General features: G+C 50.6%; 1 protein-coding gene across 7 annotated transcripts in view; it reads left to right on the forward strand.

The window, feature by feature from the left end:
- The window catches only part of LOC106037729 (gamma-aminobutyric acid type A receptor subunit epsilon), a 46,394-nt gene that overhangs the window by 20,346 nt on the left and 6,550 nt on the right, over positions 1-19,498 (forward strand). For 6 of the 7 annotated variants that reach the window (XM_013183772.3, XM_048077049.2, XM_067004945.1 and 3 more), the window contains 3 exons: positions 15,548-15,768; positions 16,380-16,462; positions 17,985-18,122. In XM_013183772.3, the coding sequence (XP_013039226.3) occupies positions 15,548-15,768; positions 16,380-16,462; positions 17,985-18,122 (442 nt within the window). Of the gene's footprint in view, positions 1-9,212; positions 9,342-15,547; positions 15,769-16,379; positions 16,463-17,984; positions 18,123-19,498 lie in introns of those variants that run through there. The other variant, XM_048077060.2, reaches the window with a different exon arrangement.

A 19,498-nucleotide genomic window follows, 5' to 3' on the forward strand; every position in this document is an offset into this window, starting at 1 on the left:
TCATCACAGGCTTGGGGAAGAGATGCTCTGCGTCCTCCCCCAGTGACGGACGGATGGATGCCTCTGCCTGCTGGCTCTGTGCTGCCCAGGGAGTGCGCAGGGCGATGCTGTGATAGCTGGGGGAGAGAGAGCAGTGGTTGCTGTGGCAATGGTCAGAAGGTGCAATATTTGGGTGTTCAGGCCAGCCTGTGGTGCTGGGAGGTGCAGGCAGGGTGCCTCAGGTGCAAGAGCTCTGCTTCTGCTTGTGCTACCTTAGATTGATGCCACCACGCCTGTGATGGCTTCTGCGTGTGGCTCAGGCCCCTGCTGCACTGGGAGCTCTGGAAATACCCAACAGAGGTGCTCTTTGCTCTGCAGAGCCTCCAGGCCATGACAGCAACTGTTGATTGCTTTTTTTTTTAACAGGAAACTTCCATTATTGTTTTCAGTGTGAAGTCATTTTTCATCTTTTCTAGCAGGAAACAAAGCTGACTTCTGTCAGCTTTGGCTCACAGGACAGTGGGGTAGGGAGGCGCTCTTTCCATGCAAAATGGAGTAGAAGCAAAAACAGCCTCTCTTAAGCCAAAAAAATAAAAATAAAAAATCTCATGATGGGTATATGTTTATTTTATTTTCCCAAGTAGAAAATTTCCACTGAGCAAAGTTGTCTGGGGATGGAGGAATGGCTTTGTAGACGTAGCGCCACTTTCACTCCAAAAAGCATTCAAAGCAGCCCTTTTTGTCTCTGTTCCTGTGGGCCTGGTCTCTGGGAGAAGACCCACAGCATGTGGGACTAGCCCAGGCCGGGTGGGTGCCATCCCTGGTGCCCACAGACACCTGCTTTGCACCACCCAAGGATGTGCCAAGAAAACCAAGCCAAACCACAGTGCACGTCCTCATGCCTCCTCTTTCCTCCTCATCTGTTTCCCTTCCCCTCTCCCACCCCCCCTGGAAACTCCGTTCCTCCTGGAGCTCCTCATGACTGTGCGGGGAGCAGAGAGTGGCTTAGAAAATCCATCCCTGCATCCAGAGTTTATCCCTTCTCCTAAGCGGGGCTACCAGACACTGCTGCTGTGCTGGTTTCCTAAGAAACAAAGCTTATGCCATGGTGATGCATATGTGAGAACGTATGTACATCCATCCCAGCCCTTCAGAGGTTTTTGATCCGCCGGGCTAATACCAGCCGTATCTGGCAGCAGGTGCAGGGGTTTCGAGCATATTCAGTTTCTCCAGTATTTTGTGAAGACTGGTGGAGAGAACAGCGATTCCCTCCGAGGACTCAACCCTTACTAGACACCAGAGAATCGCGGGGAGAGTGCTGCTGCCCGGAGCTGATTTACCCAGCCGCAGCCTGCCCAGCCGGGGAAGGTGTCAGTGCACCCAGCGCAGCGAGGAGCTGCGGGGCAGGGCAGGAAACTGCTGGGCATGGGCGTTGAGGGCTTGTGGGGTCCCGTGGGGCTGGTCCCGACTGGCTGCAGTCGTGGCAATGCACATTTCCATGGGAAGGGAACCAGAATTTGACTCGGAGCTAGGACTCTCCAGAGCCCACGGTGAGATTTCTTTCAGATGCTTTGCCTGAGCGTCTGTGGTGCCTGCAACATGTACAGAGCCTCGGGTAAGCTGCAGGTCCGTTGGAGGGCACGTGTCCCATTGATCTTTTTCAGGTCATACTTAGCCAGGCCATGCAGAAGATAAAAATCCAGTTCTCCTTTTAAGAAATACAGCACCATGGCTGTGGCTACTAGCTTAGGCTAGTGTAGTCCAAAGCTGAATGCTGTGGGAGAGTCCTGACGCACTGGTGAAAGGAAGGCTCCAATCTAAGCAGTATAATTTAGATATTGGTGTCCTGTGATCTTCCCCTGCCCCTCAAAGGGTTAACCACTCGCGGCTGCCTTCGTGCTGGTGATGCTCTGTCGGTGCTTGGAAGCTGGTCCTGCGTAGCCACTGCTCAACCTCCACATGATAAATCACGTCAGGATGCAAAACTGATTCCAGTCCTTAAAAATGAATAGGTGATTTGAAAATGTCCTGCGCCGGGTGCGGATTCCGCATCCCCGTCATCAATCACTTGTCATAAATAACATTAACATTCAGGAGTCAGCAGAACACGGGCAGGTTCGGAGGGGGAAGAGACGCAAAGTGATTTCCTGGTATCTGTTGTAGACCAGAACGGTAGTCTTGTTTCCCATTTAGGTAGCTGAGCTGATTTTACATTCTCTCCTCCCTGCGAAAAAGGCTTTCCTTGCCAGCCCTGGGGCAGTAACCGGGAAGAAGGCACGGAGGTGGTTAAATGGCAGGAAGATGGTTTAGGGGTTGTGGTCCACAGAGGGACAGGGCTTGGCTGAGCAGAGAGGGTGGGCTGAGAAGCAAAGGGGTGCAGAAAAGCTGGTGCTTCCATCAGGTCCCGGTCACCGCGTGGGCTGGGGTTTGCAAAGGGGCATACACAGCATCCCCGTGCCCTTGAACCCGCTGTGGCTGGGTGGCATTGGGGCACCTGGGGATGCCTGGGGCGGTGGGGAGCTGTGCTTGTGCCTTTGGGGAAAGAAGGTGCGCGGCCAGGAGCACTTCCAGGGCTGCCTGCAGCCGCTGGGTGCCGGCCAGCAGCACCTCAAGCCAAATGAGTTATCCCCCACAGCGCCGCAGCTTTCCAAGCTGCGCCGTGGGTTTGGATGCCCAATTAGATTCCCATTAATGCAGATGGGTTTTAGGTGTCCTTGGCGAATCGCTAAGCCTGGTACAAAAACCCTCCTTGGTTCTCTGAGCGTGTTTGAGGGAAGAGGTGCCGGGGAGGGCTGCGGTACCGGGGACTGAGGGAGGAGGCTCTGGGTTCAGGTTTTTCGCTGACTGGTTGTTTGCTGGAGGGATTTACTCCTGGTTTTGTTTTGTGACGGCATTATGGCCATAGATTATAACCGGTGTCAAGGGCACCTAGAGTTCTTCCTTTGGGGATGACTCTCAGGAAATGACTCTGTAGAAATAGGGCAGTTGCCAAATGCTGGGGCTCGGTGTCTTTCGGTCCCGAGGACGTCCGTGAAGTGTCCGTGAGAGTCGGCACGGGTGGGATTGAAGGAAGTGCCTCTGTTCCTACCTTGAGGATGGAGCAGGTCCCGCTCAGAGCTTCTCCCATTCCTCCCAGAGCCCTCACTGCAGTTGTCCTTTTCTTCCTTTCTTGCACAAATCCAAGGATGAGGCTCGAGGACTGCAACACGGAGAGCGTGGTGCCTCCTGGCCCATGCGAAGGGACACGTGCTTCCCATCTAGGGACTGGCCTTGTCACTGCTTCAGGTGTCCGGGATCAGAGGTAGTTTCGGGGCTGGAGACTCCTCCGTGATATGTGTGAGGGTGTTAGAAGCAGAGGAGATGCCCTCATGTGCCAAGTCCTGTAGCCAGGCTTGATGACAGCCCTTCTGCTGGGGTTGTGCACCACCTCGATCCCATTACTTTATGATACCAAGGGCAGACAGAGCAAATGGGTCTCTGTCATTCACCAAGGGCCACATTCTGTTGCCCAAGAAGTACCTGTGATTTCCACGGGGTTGGACTCAGCTCCTGTCCCCACTACTGCAGCATATGACCTTCACAGCCCCCCCTCCGAGGGGGTGCCTGGAGCCCGAGGAGGGCGATACGTCCAAGCGCACGTGTTGAACATCCCCCCCCTTCCCTCCTCGGGAAGGAGAAGCTGCGCACTACTAAATTCATGCTGCTGAGCCTGGCTGCAGTAGTTACCATGCAACACGCTAACGAAATTGAGAACGAAGAACGTATTTTCCCATGTCTGAAGTATCGCAGGATAGATTTAATAGATGTGCATGCGTGGTGCGTTTGTGAAAACCCTGGGAAATAAGGGCGAGGAGGGGGCGAGAAAAGGGGGAATGTTTATTCGTTATCAGCTGATGAATAATTAATTTACAAACGTTGTCTTGTTAAATATAAATTAAACCCTCATTTGACACACTTTATAATTTAGAAGTGTAAGCACAGCGTGACTGAGGAGAACTCCCCACTGACTGCTTTCATGTAAATCCCGAGGAGCTGGCGAGGGGCAGCGCTGCGCTGGGGGGGGGGCTGCTGCCACCGAGCCGCCCTGGGGACCCGGGGCGCTTTGTCGAGGTGCTTTCCTTGCAGGAATGGCTTAGCGGAGCGGGGAGGCTGGGGCTGTCCACACAGCCCCTTCCAAGGCCGGCTCCCTCCCCGCTTGGAGCTGCGGGTGGTTGAGAGGCTGGCTCGCGGCTCTTTGAGCAAAATCCCCATCGGTGCCGCGTTATCGGAGCGTGCGGCACATCGGCAGCTGCCTGTGGTCGGCTGAGCTGTCCCAGCAGTGCAGGAAAAGATCTCCGAGAGGGGAGCTGGGCTCTGCGGGGCTAAGCCACCCTCGCTGAGAGCCCTTAGGCACCTAGCAGCAGCTCCGCGCCAAAGCAGAGCCGCATCCCGAGGAGCGGCGGCCGGGCTTTGTTGGAAGGCAGCGAGGGTAGGAGCTGCTGCGGGAAGCCCTGGGTTACAGCCCTGCTGTCCCGCTGCAAGGCTTGGGTTAATATCTTCATTTCTTCTTAATAGATGGGGAAACCGAGACCGGTAATAATTGTCTGGCTCTGAGGAACACTTAAGTCTTGATTATACTTAGCTTCGGCTGCTTTGGAATAAGTAGGGAGGAAATGAAATGAAAATGGCTCACTTTTTAAGATGCTTGAATGTGTTGCTCTGGAGCACGAGATAAGCCTATAGGTAAAGGAAATTTGTTACCTCCCCCCCCTCCTTCCTCGATAATAATAGACTCCAGCAGTTGCACAGCACTTCTCAGCTGAAAGGACTTAAACACGCTTCGCAATTCATCTGTTTGGGAGGCAATAGCCCAGAAGCACCCACGTCTGGGATGGATTGCAACGCCCGAAGCACGCAGCAGTGTTCTGCCAAAGGCTGTGCGCTCCCCTTGGCCTGCCCAGCGCGCGGCGAGGGCCGGGTGTCAGCATAAATCCCGGCGAGTCGCACGGGACGTGCACTCGGGTAACGAGCAAGGTCGGGTTTTGGTCCGTGATGAAGACGTATATCACGGAAATTTAAAGTGGTGGGAAATGGCTGTGAAGGGCCATGGTGCTTTTTCTGGCCATTGGTTTCCACGCCTGAGTGATGGCCCCGCGCAGCTCCCAGCCGGAGCTGGAGGAACATTTATAAAGGCTCCACAAATACTCATTTGCTTGGAGAGGGCTCGTCTCTCTTGACTCCTTGACATTTGGGAACAGTCACCTGAGCCCAATCCTGCATGCCCAGGTGTCAGGAGGGGGACCATTGCCCGTGTAGCTGCTCATATTCACGTGGTGAGGTCGGGCAAACACGAGGCCAGTGAGGAACAGCACCGATCATGTATGCCTTGTGGGACAAATCATGAGCCACACAGAAGGTCTAACGAAATAAATAAGTTACTCCCATCTTGAGTGTATCCCAAGAGCTTCCACAAGTTTCAGGGTCTGCTCCCAAACCAGAGAAGGGCTGATTTATTCATTATGAATAATTCAACCAGCTCCATTTATTATCCAGAACATACACTAATCCCCTCCAGATATTTTCTGTGTGGCATCCATGTTGGTATTTTATTTATAGGCTGTTTATTGTGCAGAAAACACAAGGAGTCTGTTATCAGGGACAATGAACAAAAAGCTGGTTTTTTTCCCCTCTAAAATTTGGAGCAAAATAAGAAAATCTGGACAGCTGGCTCCTGGGGGGAAAATGCTGTTGTTCAGAGGCGTTTCTGGAGAGCAAAGCCCCAAAGTTAATTAACATCTGTGCTCCCCAGTTAGGCGCTAAATGGGGACGGTGGCTGTACTCAGCCAGGCTCCTTGCACTGCAGCATCAGCCCCGGCAAAGAGGTGCCTCACACAGCCCCTCGCTCTGGCAGCCTCCGGACCTCAGGCAACGCGGGGTAACTCAACGCGCATAATTAAGTGAGTGGCTTCTGTAAAGTCTTCCACAGATATGATTTCTGGCCTTCTGCTGGCAGCAATGGCTCAATTCCGCATTTATTTAGTGCCAGCCTTTGGATAAAACTCCCATTTCTTCAGCCAGTCTTAGTATAAGTTTTTTTTTGCCCAGAGCCCTCGCAGGCAGGGAAGGATGCTCGCTGCAGTCAGCCTGAGTGCTCGCCGGCACGACCTGGGAGTGTTGCGATGTGTGTTTCCTCGCCCTTTTCCCCAGAAAACCTTTCTAACTGAGGTCGTGCCTGCAGCAGCTGCATCTGGGTCTCCCTTTCCAGAGGTCCCCACCAGCACCTGGGTCTCTCCTCACTCTGTCCGGGGCAGGGGGCTGGAGGGACATCCCCTGTGCTGGCACCTGAGCTGCAGCGTGACCTGTCTCTCGGTTCAGTAGGAGCTTTGCCCTCTGCCAGAACATCAAAAGAGGCTTTGCCAGGCTGCACAGGCAGGGGCAATGGCCCCCGTGTCTGGGAGGTGGGAATGTCACCTGGGTGTGCCTGTGGGACACGGGCTCAGTGCAGCCCCACAGCTGCAGCTCGTGGGGAAGAGCACGGATGCAGCTGTTGTCATTGCAAGCACATCAGTATCGGCTGATGGAGTTGCTCTTCAGCATCTCAGCACTGAGATGTGTATTTGTGGCCAGGCCAGGAAGGACGTGTTTGATTCTGGTACCGATCTGTGCTCTGAACCTCATTAAATTGATTCCTCCAAGTCAAAGGGAAAGCACTCCTGCGTCAAATCTGAAAGATATAGGCTCTGAGCTGTACCAATAGTTGTCACTTGGTGGGCTGAATTATTTTTAAGGCAGGGTTGATTTATCTGAGCTGAAGGCTTTAGATCTCTGCACGGGAGAGCTCTGGATATTTAAGGTGTAGGAGGTGAGAGCAAAGTCAGCGTGCTGGTGAGAGGCCGGGGTTTCTGGTCTGGGGTGTACAGCCACCATCTGGGGAGCATCATTTACCTTCTTCCTCCACCTGGGACAAATGACTAAAGTTCCTCAGCATTTCTGAGGGAAAATGGATTTATGGACAATCAAAACATTTATGTCATATCCTCCAGTTGTTCTGATTTGATTTCTGTATATTGATAAATTGTGTCCTCTAACTAAAGTATCAAAAGATGTTTGAAAATAGAAGTTGACGTGAATCAGGTAAGGGTAAAGCAAAATATTATTTAGTTTACTGAAGAAAAAAAAGCTTCTAAATGAAATGATACGGTTGAGGTAATTCATTTTAGGTTTTGACGCTTTTAGTTTATTTTCAGCAAAACTTTTTTCAGTAGATGAAGCCATCCTACCATCTCCCCTAAAAAGCTGGTGTGAAATCTGCCTGCAAGAAACGTGCAGGAGGGGCTGTTCCTCAGGATTCAGCGTCTGTGGGTGACCAGAGGCAATATGCGTCAAGAACCTCTCTATGCCTCGATGTCAAACACTGAATATTGTGCCCGTTACATCCCATCTCCGTGCGCAGGAAGGGCCGTGGTTCTGTGGTAGCCTGAAAAGAAGAACTGAGAAAGGACAAACTAAATGAAGCAGGGAGAAGGAGCTAAATCGAGGAACTGGCAGGGCCAGAAGAGAAAGCTGGCAAGCACAGCAAGGGGGCATGAGAGACAACATGAAACAGGTTTCCTTGAAAGAGTCAGTGGAGCGGAGCACGCTGCCTCTTCATCCTGGGCCAGCAGAGAACAGCGTCAGGAGTGACGGTCTGTGCAGAGGGCACAACCCCTCGCGTTTCGTGGAAGTAGAACTTCCACAGATTTTTTTTTTGATTTATTTATTTTTACCTGGAGGGTGAGGGGTTAGAAAGGGAATTTTACAGGCCAACACTGGTTTTCCTCCTGGCCGGCACAGGCATTTCTGTACAAAGAGCAGCATCCTAGGGACGTGGGCAGCAGGGGTGCACGGTGCTCTCCGAGGCCTGTTTTGGTGAGAGGACAGTGTAGCATCAGGGTCTGGGACATGCGCCTGTCTCTTGGGTGCCTGACATTGCCCACCCATCCTTACCCCCTCTGGTTTTGTACCCTGCTGTGCCATGCCGTGCAACTCCTGTGCTGGGAGAACGCTCCCAGCTCTGATCCACAGAGAAAGTAAAGTTCTTACAGCTCCCTTTCCCTGCCACCTTTTCCTTCCCGTCCTGGCCCCAAAGCACGGCTTCTGTAGGGATTTCTCAGACACTAAGCCCGGAGTGGGAGGGACCGCTCTCTTTGCGTGACAGTTGGCACCCTGCTGAGATCATTAGGCATGTTTCAGTCCGCAGAGAGAGCGGTCCCTGCCCTGGAGAGCGGGCAGCCTTACGAGATGAAGCGGAGTCCCATAAGAAGATAGGAAGGGGGTGGGAAATTGTGTGATGCTTGAATAGGACCGTTATAATTTGTGCTGTTTCTGTTCGTGGTGGAGCCCGGGCAGGGTAGTAATGCCTTCTTGCTGAGGCAGAGTGGTGAGCTACAGGCTGAGGGGAGTCTGGAGAGGAGGAAGGAGTAAGAAGAGTAGGATCGGGGTAAAGGGAGGTGCTGTTAAAGGAATTCTGGCTTCTCGGCTGAATTTTGCCAAGCCGTGCTGAAGGAGCAGCCTTGGGAGTTAACAGCGTGCAGTGAGAAGGTTTCCCTTCTAGCCCTCTCAAAGGAAATTTCTTTTTGTCTTGTCAAACACCCCAACAGCATAAAGGACAAAGAAACAGGAGCGCCTGCCCCAAGTGCTAGGTATTCTCTTCCCATTATCCTACCTGCTTCTGTCCTCACGTCTTCTCCCCCCACACCTGCTTTCTTCTCTGGCACACAGCTGCCTCAAGCCCAGCGTTGTGGGGAGCATTTCAGCATTTATCAGCAAGGTTTGACAGGCAGACAAGACTTTGGGTACGCGTGGCATTGCTTTGCAAGCAGCCCAGGCTTTTTCTGGAGATCGCAGTAACTGGACCGCATCCAGGTGTGCATCGGGAGGTGTTCACACATAACTTTCCACCCAGACCGTGTCCTGTCCTGAGGGTGCTGGGAAAAAAAATGAAAGGAGGCAGCTCCTTCCCTGTGGTTCTTTGCATAATACTTCACTGAAGTGTTCAGTATCTTCCCCTGTAATTAATTCTGCCCCATCTGCATACAGCATCCCGTGTCTGTGCCTCTGCCTTTTCAATAATAACCTCGTCAGGGACAGCGCAGACAGACCGTGCTTCTATAAACCCGAGTCTGGCTGATGTCATGTCTCGACTCAAGGACTTTCCTTGATCCTTTGGGTAATGACTGTTAATCAGATGCTAAAACGCACACGTCTAGGTCACACGCCCCTGGGGCTCACAGGGCCGGGCCCCATGTGCCAGGCTGTGCTCCCACGGAAAGAGGAACAGGCACCACGGAGATCAGCAGCTGTCTTGGGGGTTTCACGTGAGGAGACAGCATCACTGAAGGACAGTAAGTGGCGTTACAGGGGAACAGCTCAGGAGGAAGGGCTTGGGGGAAGAAAAACTCTGGGGTCGTTGGCTGTTGTTGGTACAAAAGCCTGCTTTTCCTGGTTAGCAGGGTCACTCCAAAGCGGGATGGCCAGCAAGCAGCTAGCGTTCAAACATGCTCAGAGCACTCTGTGCCAGGGAAACGATTAATCTGCCAGCCCTGGATGCTCTGCAGCACCGGGGAACGTCAGAAATCCAGTTACCTATTGTGGAGTTGGTACCTCTCTGGTTCATCCTCACCTTCATTGCCAGTTTTACGTGAAGGAAGCTTTAACAGGACAGGGAGCTGTGCTTTGGAAAGGGTGTCTCAAAGCGTAGGTCTCTGTGTCTAGCAGTGACTGGGAAAGCTGCCCCTGCCTGCGCGTGTGTGGGAGCAGCACGAGCAGAGGTGGGGGGGGGCTGGCAGGCAGAAATCTCAGAGGGCAGCACTTGGATTTGAAAGCCCGGTCCGGTTCCCACCTGCAGAGACTCCAAGGGTGAGCAAGCCATGACTGGGGAGTTTGCAGTCGGCAGCATAGCATGTACAGCAAGTCCTGTTTGAAGGCTCCTGGCAAGAGCGCAGGACATGGTGATGTTTTTTAACAGCAAGTTGGTATTATAAAAAGAACACTGTCTCAACCGAGATTCCCTGGGCAGAGGCGAAAGACATTCAGACAAGGACAGCACTGCTGGTGTTGTTGCAGAAGTGAAACAGATGGGAAGTTCAGCGTGTCACCTTGAAAACACAGATCAGCAGAGCTCTGCTCCTTTTGTCCTTGTGAGCTCCCCCAGTCACTACGGCGTCACGGTCAGAAAGCTCTCCGGGCTGTGACTCGGAGGGAGGAGGATCTTGCAGGCATAATGGAACTTAGACTCTCATTCTTTCGCTCTTTGTGTTGGGAAGACAAAACTCAGCCTCCCTGCACGCTGAGGTTTGTACAGCCCTGTTGCCCCGGAGGCTTATTCCTTCCTTTCCAGCACGCCCTGCATTGAGAAGCAGCACCTGGCCCGGAGCAGGGAAAGGGAGGCACCCCATCCACGAGCGAGGTGTCCTACATCTCTGGCGGGTCAGTGGCAGGACCGAGAGGAGCCTGACACTGCCTCTTGCTGAAGAGCTCGGTGGCAGGCATTACCTGTGCTGTTAGCAGACGGACTTTGTGCTCGCTGCCTTTTACCAGTGCTTGCGTGTGTCATGCCCGCAGCACGCGTCTGCCCACACCCTGCGTGGACAAGAAGTTGTGCACCACATTCGATGAGTTTTCTGAAATAAGGTCATTTTATTGAGTTCTCAGAGCGTGGAGAGTTTCTCTAGACCTTTTTTGTGTGTTCCCTGTGACGTGGAGCTGGCTGCGGCGAGCAGCCCAGGTGCCGTTAGAGCTGTTTGCAGGCGGGGAGGGATGCGTGGGAGGTCGTGGAGAGGAAAACGCTCGCCTGCACAAGGCTGTGTGGGTGGGGAGGTTTGGCCTGAAGGAGAAGCTTCCTCACTTGCCTTGAGCCGTGCAGGGACACCCGCCAGCCCTTGAAGGAAATATATCCCATTCCTGGGTCTCCTCCAATAACTCCTGAGATTTCACTGAACTGCAGCATCCCGAGGGGTTTACATGAAATAGTTGCTTTGTTTAGCAAGTGTTTTATCAAGTGACAGCACGGACCCACCAGGTTCACATCGGCCCACCGAAATACTCGCCGTGCTTCCCAGGCAAGCAGCCTGCTTTATTGCGCTGCAACCAGGGATTTGCTTGGAGGTGCAGAGGGAACAGAGAAAAATATCAGAACAATAAAAGCTAAAATGAGACTGGCTAGGATATTAATCTCTCATCCTAGCTGTTATTTAGGATTTTTCCAAGGTTTCTCTCAAGTAGAGGAAAATGAAAGAACCTGTTTCCAGATTTCTGTCTCCTCTATTTGGAGGTTTTCTTGTTGCTGTTAAATGAAAGCGAAGTTAAAAAAAATATCTTTAAATCCCTAACTTTATCCTTATTTAGGAAGACATCTTCATCTTGTGGCTTTCCTGTTCTCTTTGGCATTTGTCAGAAAGTTGAGCTCTTAAAGAAAACAGAAGAATCTCATAGATGAATACAGGGGGACTATCGGGTGCCAGTTCCTCTGTACCCCATTAATTGCACCCTTTAGGGGTGGCAGCTGGATTGCACACACAAACTTGCTCTGAGCCATTTGCAAATTACACAACACAAGATCTCCTGGCACTGTACAACTGTGTTTGTTTGGTGTACAAGGTAACCTGAAAATACAAAATGCGGATTTCAGGTTGTGTCGTGCTAACCCTGTGAGTTGAAGCTCTTAGTCTGAAACTGGATGGCCCTAACTCACATCATCTCTGAATGCAGGGTGGGACTTGACCCCAAGCAGAAATGCTGGGAATGAAAATGTCAGCTTTTTCTCTTAAATGACTTTTCACAATTACATTCCATAGCTTTTCACTTAGACTTTTTTTTTTCTTTTCAAGATTAAATATTCCTGTATTTATGTGACACCCCCTTATTTCCCCAAATGCTTTTTTACAGGACAGATCTTTTTTGTTAATTGAATGTTTTGAATTTTACCTTTTTCTGGAACTGGGTTTCCACCAGCATCTGTGCCGTCCACATGAGGAGAACGAGGACTGATCAGTGACGTGCGGCAGTGCCAGGTGATGAGGGTGACCAAGAGCCAGCAGGGACATGCTGTAAGGCTGAGCTGGATCCAGGCCCACACAGCCAGCTATGCTGATGCTGCAGGGTGTTCCTTGGCTTTAGATACACTCACGTGATAGTATTCGGGGTAGGCAGTCTTCAGTGTTTGCCTTGCTGGCAATTTGTGTTGTTATTTTATGACTGAAGTTTGGTGTAAGATGGCATGCACGCCAACATGCGCGTGCTACTACACATGTGATCCAAATGGCACAGCCTAACTCTTACAATGATCCCTCTTCTTTCTCTAGTTCCTTCTGTCGAAAGAACTAAAAAGCCCATGCTGTTACAGAGAAGTTAACAGCCTCCATGTGCCGCACAGCAGATGGTATGGTAATGTTGGGGGCGTATTTTACAATAGCCTTTTTCCACATGGGGAAATCGAGGTATAGAGAAGTCTCCTTCTGATGCCTGAGCATGAAGCAGTGACAGAGAGAACCTGCAGGTGCAGGAGTTCAAGAAACAGCACCTCTATAGGTTTTAGGGCTGAGCTCATCCTGCCCTCAAGTCCCTAGGAGAGCAGCAGGTTGCTTTCTGGGTGTGTAGCTCTGAGTGCATCTCATTCAAACAGTGTATGTGAGACCTCTGGCATCTCTCCAAACTGTTTTTGTTGCCCAGGGCTGGTGCTTTGGGCAGTTTGCAGCCAGCCACGTAAGTCACCTGGAGAGAGCATGGAGATAAAGTCCGAAGGTCCTCATACGACCACAGAGTGCCCCCCTCACTAGCCAAGGTATCCACAGAGGCCTCCTCAGAAGGAGGAGGAATATGGCAAGCACGGTATCCGTGGGTCAGAGGACTGGCCATCCAGGGAAGGCAGTGAATTATGAATAATAATAGCTAGAAGGAATTATTGGTGAGATGCCCGAAGGCCAGGGCATGCGTGTATAAATTTTGCCTCGGCTAATTCTGAATGAAAATCCATTTGTAAATACTAACATCTCCCAAAGGATTCCTCGCATAAAGGCAAGGCACCTACCTCAGCCAATAAGTTCTTCTTCATGTATAACTGTGCTTATAATAGCCACCAAAATTAGATCAAACAACAGGACAGTGACAATAACAGCTCAGATTTTACAGAGGAGCTGAATGACTTGTGTGCTGCGCTTTTTGCAAAGGCGGGCTATCAATGGCGCAAGAGGAGCTCTTTAATGCTGATCCCTTCTGAAAGCCTGGGCTTGACAGCAAGTGCTAAAACCCTGGGATATCTGACCCTCGGCTCTCCCAGGACTTTAGCACTGGTTATCCCAGACCTGACTACTGAATTTCACAGCAGGGCCTCTGACCTGAGCAGCCAGCTCTGAATTGAGCTCTCACAGGTTGTTCCAGTTAAGAGGTGAAAATGATGGTGGCATCTAACCTGGATTTATCATTGCAGTTTTGGTTGCTTTCTCCTATGCCAGAGGTGTTCCTGAGGAGGAGTAATGTAAGCTTATACTGGCTCAAACAGGGTTTATCTGGGTGGGGAAGAATATGTCAAATGTTGTATTATTTTGTCCCCAACAGCTGGCAAGGAAAAGAAAATGGCCCCAAGCAGAATGAAGTCAGATTTCACCTTCAACGTCATTTTCTTGGGCTCCCACTACCTGATCTTGTCCCTGCTGTGCTAATGTTTCTTTGCCCACCTAAGGGCTCTATCTCACTGTTTCACCACTTAAGATGTGTCTCTGTGTCCAAGTAGCACCCAGGACAACGCAGAGCACTCAAATGCAGGAGTGGGCTTTCCCCACCTCCTGTGTTCAGAGGGTGGATGCGCTTGTGCGCCTGGCTTTGAGGGCTGCTGTTATCCTAGCTCTGTGCCTCAGAAAGGGAGTGCTGTGCCTCCTCATGTCTGTTTTGAATCATTTGTGGAGGCAATGCCATCACTTTTATCATGCTTTAGCTTAACGTGCAGCATCTGTCCCTATTTAGAGCTACATTAGGACCTCATCCCCATCGCTTTGGTTCATCCCTATGTCTAACCAGGGTGAAGTATCAGCCTAGAGAGTGAATTGACCGCCTGATGGCAAATATTCTTTTCTCATGATCTCATTTCTATGCAAGGGACGTTTTTGGTAGCAATCACTCATCACCGGTTGGCTGACAGTGGAACGAGGGCGAGGAAAATGAAGCAGGAGTCGTGCGCTGCCCTGCTCTGCCTCCCCCAAGCAGGACACGATGTCCAAGGGAGAGCCCTAAGAGCACCACATCTATTTTAATGGCACCGTTTGAGGAAGCCAGCTCTGAACCAGCAGTGAGGGCAGCGGAGGGAGGACGTGCTGCAGTCATAAAAAATTCCACGGGGATAAATCAATAGAGGGTCGAGGAGAGTGGGAGGGAGATGGCAAGTCAGGCTTTGTTCGTCTTTGCACACAGGAGAGGGGGAAACAATGCCTCTGTGGTCATGGCTGTTTAACAGGAGTGAAAGGGAGCAAAGTCCAAGCCAGAGAGGAGCTGGCAGAAGCAGGTGAAAGCCTATAGTATGGGCTGGTGGACCTGGATTTGGGGGTCTGGTTCAGACAGCCACTGAGTGCCAGACATGCTCCTGCACGGCACTAATTAGCACCTTCTCAGGCAGGCTGAAAAAGAGGGTAAGGAGCAAATTGACTCGCAGCGGCAGCGAGCAGCAGAACGGTGGGCTAATGATGTGGACCAGTGCCAGTCCAATCCAGATGGGAGCTGGTGAGCCAGTGCTAGCTAGGTGAGCTCAGACACCCTGCCTCTCACCAAAACCAAAGGTTCTCATTCTGGTGGAAACTCTGCTTTCTGCCTACAAACTACTCAAGCAAATTTTGAACTGGCTGCACCGAAAAAAAAAGGGCTGCGTCAATAGCAGCTCCTCCCCAGCTTTCTTCTCTAATCTTCAGCAAGAGGTATCTGCCCAGGAACCCTTAGTGCCTTAGTTTTTTTATATAAATGATTTACACTATAAGTTCTGTAAGTTTTTATATAAATGATTTACACTATAAGTTCTATATTCAAAGGTTTGATTTTCACCAGGTTTATGTACACCAATACTATTGCTACTTGTACGGAGCGCTGCTGAGCTGTATGCTAACAAATAATAGAAACATACTGGCTGTGCATCTTCTCTGATAAGCTGGCAAGCAGTTTCCTTGCCTGTGTGTGAGATGTGTAGCCTAACTTAGGACTGGGTTCAGCCAGCGTGCACTCTGCCCTTCTGTGCCTGTGTTCAGGAGTGTTTTCTTTGTGTTACCTAGCAAGAGGAAGCCCAAGCCCTTGTTCATATGGTCTGGGCTGTCTGTGGGTCAGGCCAAATATGTTACGGCTCAGCCCACCAGCCAACAGAGTGCTTGGGCCTGCTTAAGTGTGCTCTGCATGTCCTAACCCTGAAGAAGAGATAAGCTAGGAAAGCTGTCGGTGGTTACCAACACCAGCTCCCAAACTTAAGAGGCAAACGCTCTGGCTGTGACTCCAAACTGGTGCCCTCCAGACCAGGGCACAGGGCGCTGCTTTGCCTGAGTCCCTCTCAGAAAAGTGTGTTTTTCCTTCTCTTCCACAGGAATACACCATTGATATATTCTTTGCTCAGACGTGGTACGACCGGCGTCTCCGTTTCAACAGCACCTTGAAGGCCCTCACGCTGAACACCAACATGGTGAGCCGCATCTGGATCCCAGACACCTTTTTTAGGAACTCCAAGCGGGCTGATTCCCACTGGATAACCACTCCTAATCAGCTCCTCCGCATTTGGAACGACGGCAAAGTGCTCTACACGCTCAGGTAGGGGCAGCAGGCACCATAGCTGGGCTGAAGAGGTGAGGGACCAGGGAGCTGATCAAGGCAGAGGAGAGATCCAGCTGTCCTGGGACAGAGTAGTGGAGATGCCTCCCAGTGCTGATATTCTCACACATTCGGTACTGCTCACAGAATGGGCCTCTTCTTCCCAAGACAAAGGGTCACCCTAAAAAATCAAACTATTTTTCTGTATCATACCAGTAGAAAAGTCAAAAGCATCACAGGTTTCCCGAACCAAAATCCTTGAAATGTTTGTGTTGGTCAGTCCAGCTATTTTGGTTTGATAATAAACTTTTGGCTTTTGTTCCCATAAATTTCCACTCTCATAAATGAATCTGAAAAGCTCTCTAAACAAAAAGGCTTTTTGAATGTGAAAATTAGATGGTTTTCCTCAGTTTGAAAATATCCAAACATATGCTTTGTTTTGCTGCTGTTTTGAAATGTTCCTGCAAACAGACTGATCTTCAACAAATTAGTGTCTCTCTTTCAAGGAAGCGAGAATCCCTTTGTCACATTATGGTGTTGAAATCAAACCACCTTCACCAGCACGAAATCTCAGCCTTCCTCTCCCTCTCTCTCCTTCTTTTCTCTCTCAGGCTGACGATCGAGGCCGAATGCCTGCTCCAGCTGCAGAATTTCCCAATGGACACTCACTCCTGCCCTTTGGTTTTCTCTAGTTGTGAGTATCCATATTTCAGAAATAGTTTTAGAAGGCAAGTAGAGAAACTTCAGTAGAGTAAAACTCTCTTCAGAGGAAACCATCTTCCCTTTTAGCTACGTTTTCACCTGATCTCTACGTCCCTCTTCCTAGGCCATTACCCACCATTACCTGGAGCATCCCCACAGTCCTGGGCTAGCAGTTATTCAGGTGCAGATTCACAAACCTCTGAGTTTCTTCTTAATTAGGGCGGACAGTTGGAGGTGTTTATTTCATTGACCTTCTGGTCACTCTGACCTCCTAAACGTGATATATCCCTTCAGCTGGCAGACCAGTGACACAAGTCCTACATTGCATCGTCACTCTTTTGCTCTCCAAGGGAACAGCTTGGCTTTCCAGACCAAGGGAGACACCACCCTCAGAGAGAAGCCCACTTGCTGTACCAAAGGCAATTGAGAGGAGGAGGACTCACACACACACGCACACACCCTCAGTCCCCATTTGTACATTCTCATCAGTAGACAGGGCTGCCGATGTTGGCACATCTCCACTGGTAATTTTGCCTTTCTGCACCAAGAGATTCCTGCCTTCGTGCGTTGGCTGGAAATCTGATTTAGTCACGGTGGCCCTGTTTTGGCCGCTCCCACTTCCCCTGCCACCGAAGAGATGCAGCTCACACGGTGCTGAGGTGCTTCAGAGGGAAGCAGCATGCTGAGGAGATAACACCACCGCATCTCCCGCCACCCCTCGTTCTTTGCTAATTAACAGTGCACGCCATACATTCTTGATAATTAGAAGCACACTTTTCGTTAGCTGCCAAGCTTTGCTCCTTCCCTCCTCTGAGGAGCTTTCTTGTAGGTGTTGAGGTCCCTGCCTGACAGTAGGCTCATGTCTTTGCCAAGAAAGCCAGAGCCAGGAGACGCCATGCTGCAGCCTGCAGTAGCCAGGTGTCTTTCTCCATGGAGCAAATCCGGGGTGCATGACCTCTTCTTCTCCTTACAAACATCAGCTCCCAGGGTGAGAGGTGCAGAGACTGTCGGAGCAGACCCAGCCATGCTTCTTCTCATGTTTGCAGCTTTGTATTCTTGGTGTACTCATGCCTGGGAAGGAAGGGTAGCCATGAGGACTGGCAGCCCCTTGCTGCCTCAGGATGCTAAAACACTTAAAGATCTCGGGCTGGCAGAGTGCTTTTACACAACCCGAGTCTACTTCCCACCACTGCAGTCCTTAGAAAGGCTCCGTTTCTAGCATTATTTTACCCTTCCCTAGGACTCAAAGTGGCCCCCAAAGGGAGCTGCAGTCCCTGCTCCCATTGCATGTGGGGATGCCTGAGGTAATCTGACCATCAGAAACACCTGCCTCAAAACTTCATGTTAGCAAAGCATCTGGAAGGAGACGCAAGTGCTTTTGTAATCAGGGTGGTGTAGGGGATGGTTGCACATGATTTATGGTTGGACTCGAAGATCCTAGAGGTCTTTTCCAACCTACATGATTCTATTCTGTGATTCTATAATGTACTCTATGTCCTTGTCCCTTTTCCCAGACGGCTACCCACGTGAGGAGATTGTCTATCGCTGGCGGCGCTATTCCATTGAGGTCTCCGACCAGCGCACCTGGAGGCTCTACCAGTTTGACTTCACGGGGCTGAGGAACACCTCGGAAGTTCTCAGGACTGGGGCAGGTGAGGCAAAGGGAGACAGCCCACAGAAACAGCAGGCTGTCGGAGGCCTCGCGGGATGCAGAGGAGTCACCAGACAGCTCCGTGGGTGGGAAGAGAGGTCACAAGAGCACAGTTAGAGGAACATAAGAATGAAAAGATGGACCTTTGCTAGAAGGAGCAGAAGTAATGGAGATGAAAGGTGAGGGGAAGTTAAAGCAGGTGTAGGTCGGAACTACAGACATCTGTGAACTGTAGGGGGACAATGCTGATGTGAACGAATCCCTAATCAAAGGGTCAGAAGGGAGAGGAGATGGAGTTCAGACCCCCTCTAGCTGGAGTATGTGCATGCTGTGTAGATCCCTGGGTGACTGTAATTGGAACACGGATGGAGAAATCAGAACTTGCAGGTCTTAATCCTCTCTCAGTCTTTCCTTATGTAAAGTGGTGTGGGGCTGATAAACACCTGAATTTTAATTTAAGAGCCAAAAATATTGCTGTGTGGGTGAAGAAATGAGGGGATGGGGGCCCTTCAGCTCCTCCTCATAATAGCTCACATCCCCTTTCCTTCCTACAGACTACTGAGGAAAGCCTCTGGGTTCCTTCAGGTGGGGTCATATTTTGGCTTATATTTTTCAGCCCTCTGAAGGAGCAAATTCAAGCAGTGTTTCTCCCACCCAGAGAATGTTGCTATTGCCAACACTGGCAGCCAGCCTTTAACTTGGGCAGCACAAACTGAGAATAGGAGCGGTGCAGTGAAAGTGTCTTGAATGCGTTAGTGTTTGTCTGATGTTTGTAATTCTGTTTCTTGGTAATTGCTTGCAAGCTCCATCTTAACTCTAGAGCTGTAGGGTTGCTTTCTTTCAATACACACTATGAGTCTGAAAAAGAGGAAGAACCTCAGCTGTAAGTTGCCAAATGAGCAATTAGGATGTGTAGCACCATATGTCTTTTCCAAGGGTAGAATCAGAGTCAATGGAAGCGATTGAAGGACGTCTCCTTTGTCGCAGCTCAGGTAGTTAGTTGACAAGTCAGGCCATGTAGTCTGCTACAGCTAAATAGCTTTCTATAAAAAAGAAGCCCTTGCAGCGATCAGCTGAGGTTGAATACTGTCTTCAAATTCTTCCCTGAAACTTTCCCAGATGGTGTGCTGCTCAGTGTGCTTGGATACACAGCAAGGCCAGTACAAATGCAGCCTTGTGGCCACATAACCAGCTAGACAGTTAGGCAAGCACAAAGTCAGCTCTTAAATTGGTCACAAAATCAGAAAGTCAGGCAGGCACAGAGCCAGCTTGCCAGACAGGTAGCCACAGAAACACTCCAAATTCTGAAGCGTTCTTATTCCTGTGTTTGAGGAAGCCACGTGTTATGATTCCAATGTCTCTGTCACTTTTTCCTAG

Source organism: Anser cygnoides, chromosome 13, assembly GCF_040182565.1.
Source record: "Anser cygnoides isolate HZ-2024a breed goose chromosome 13, Taihu_goose_T2T_genome, whole genome shotgun sequence".
NCBI lineage: Eukaryota > Metazoa > Chordata > Aves > Anseriformes > Anatidae > Anser > Anser cygnoides.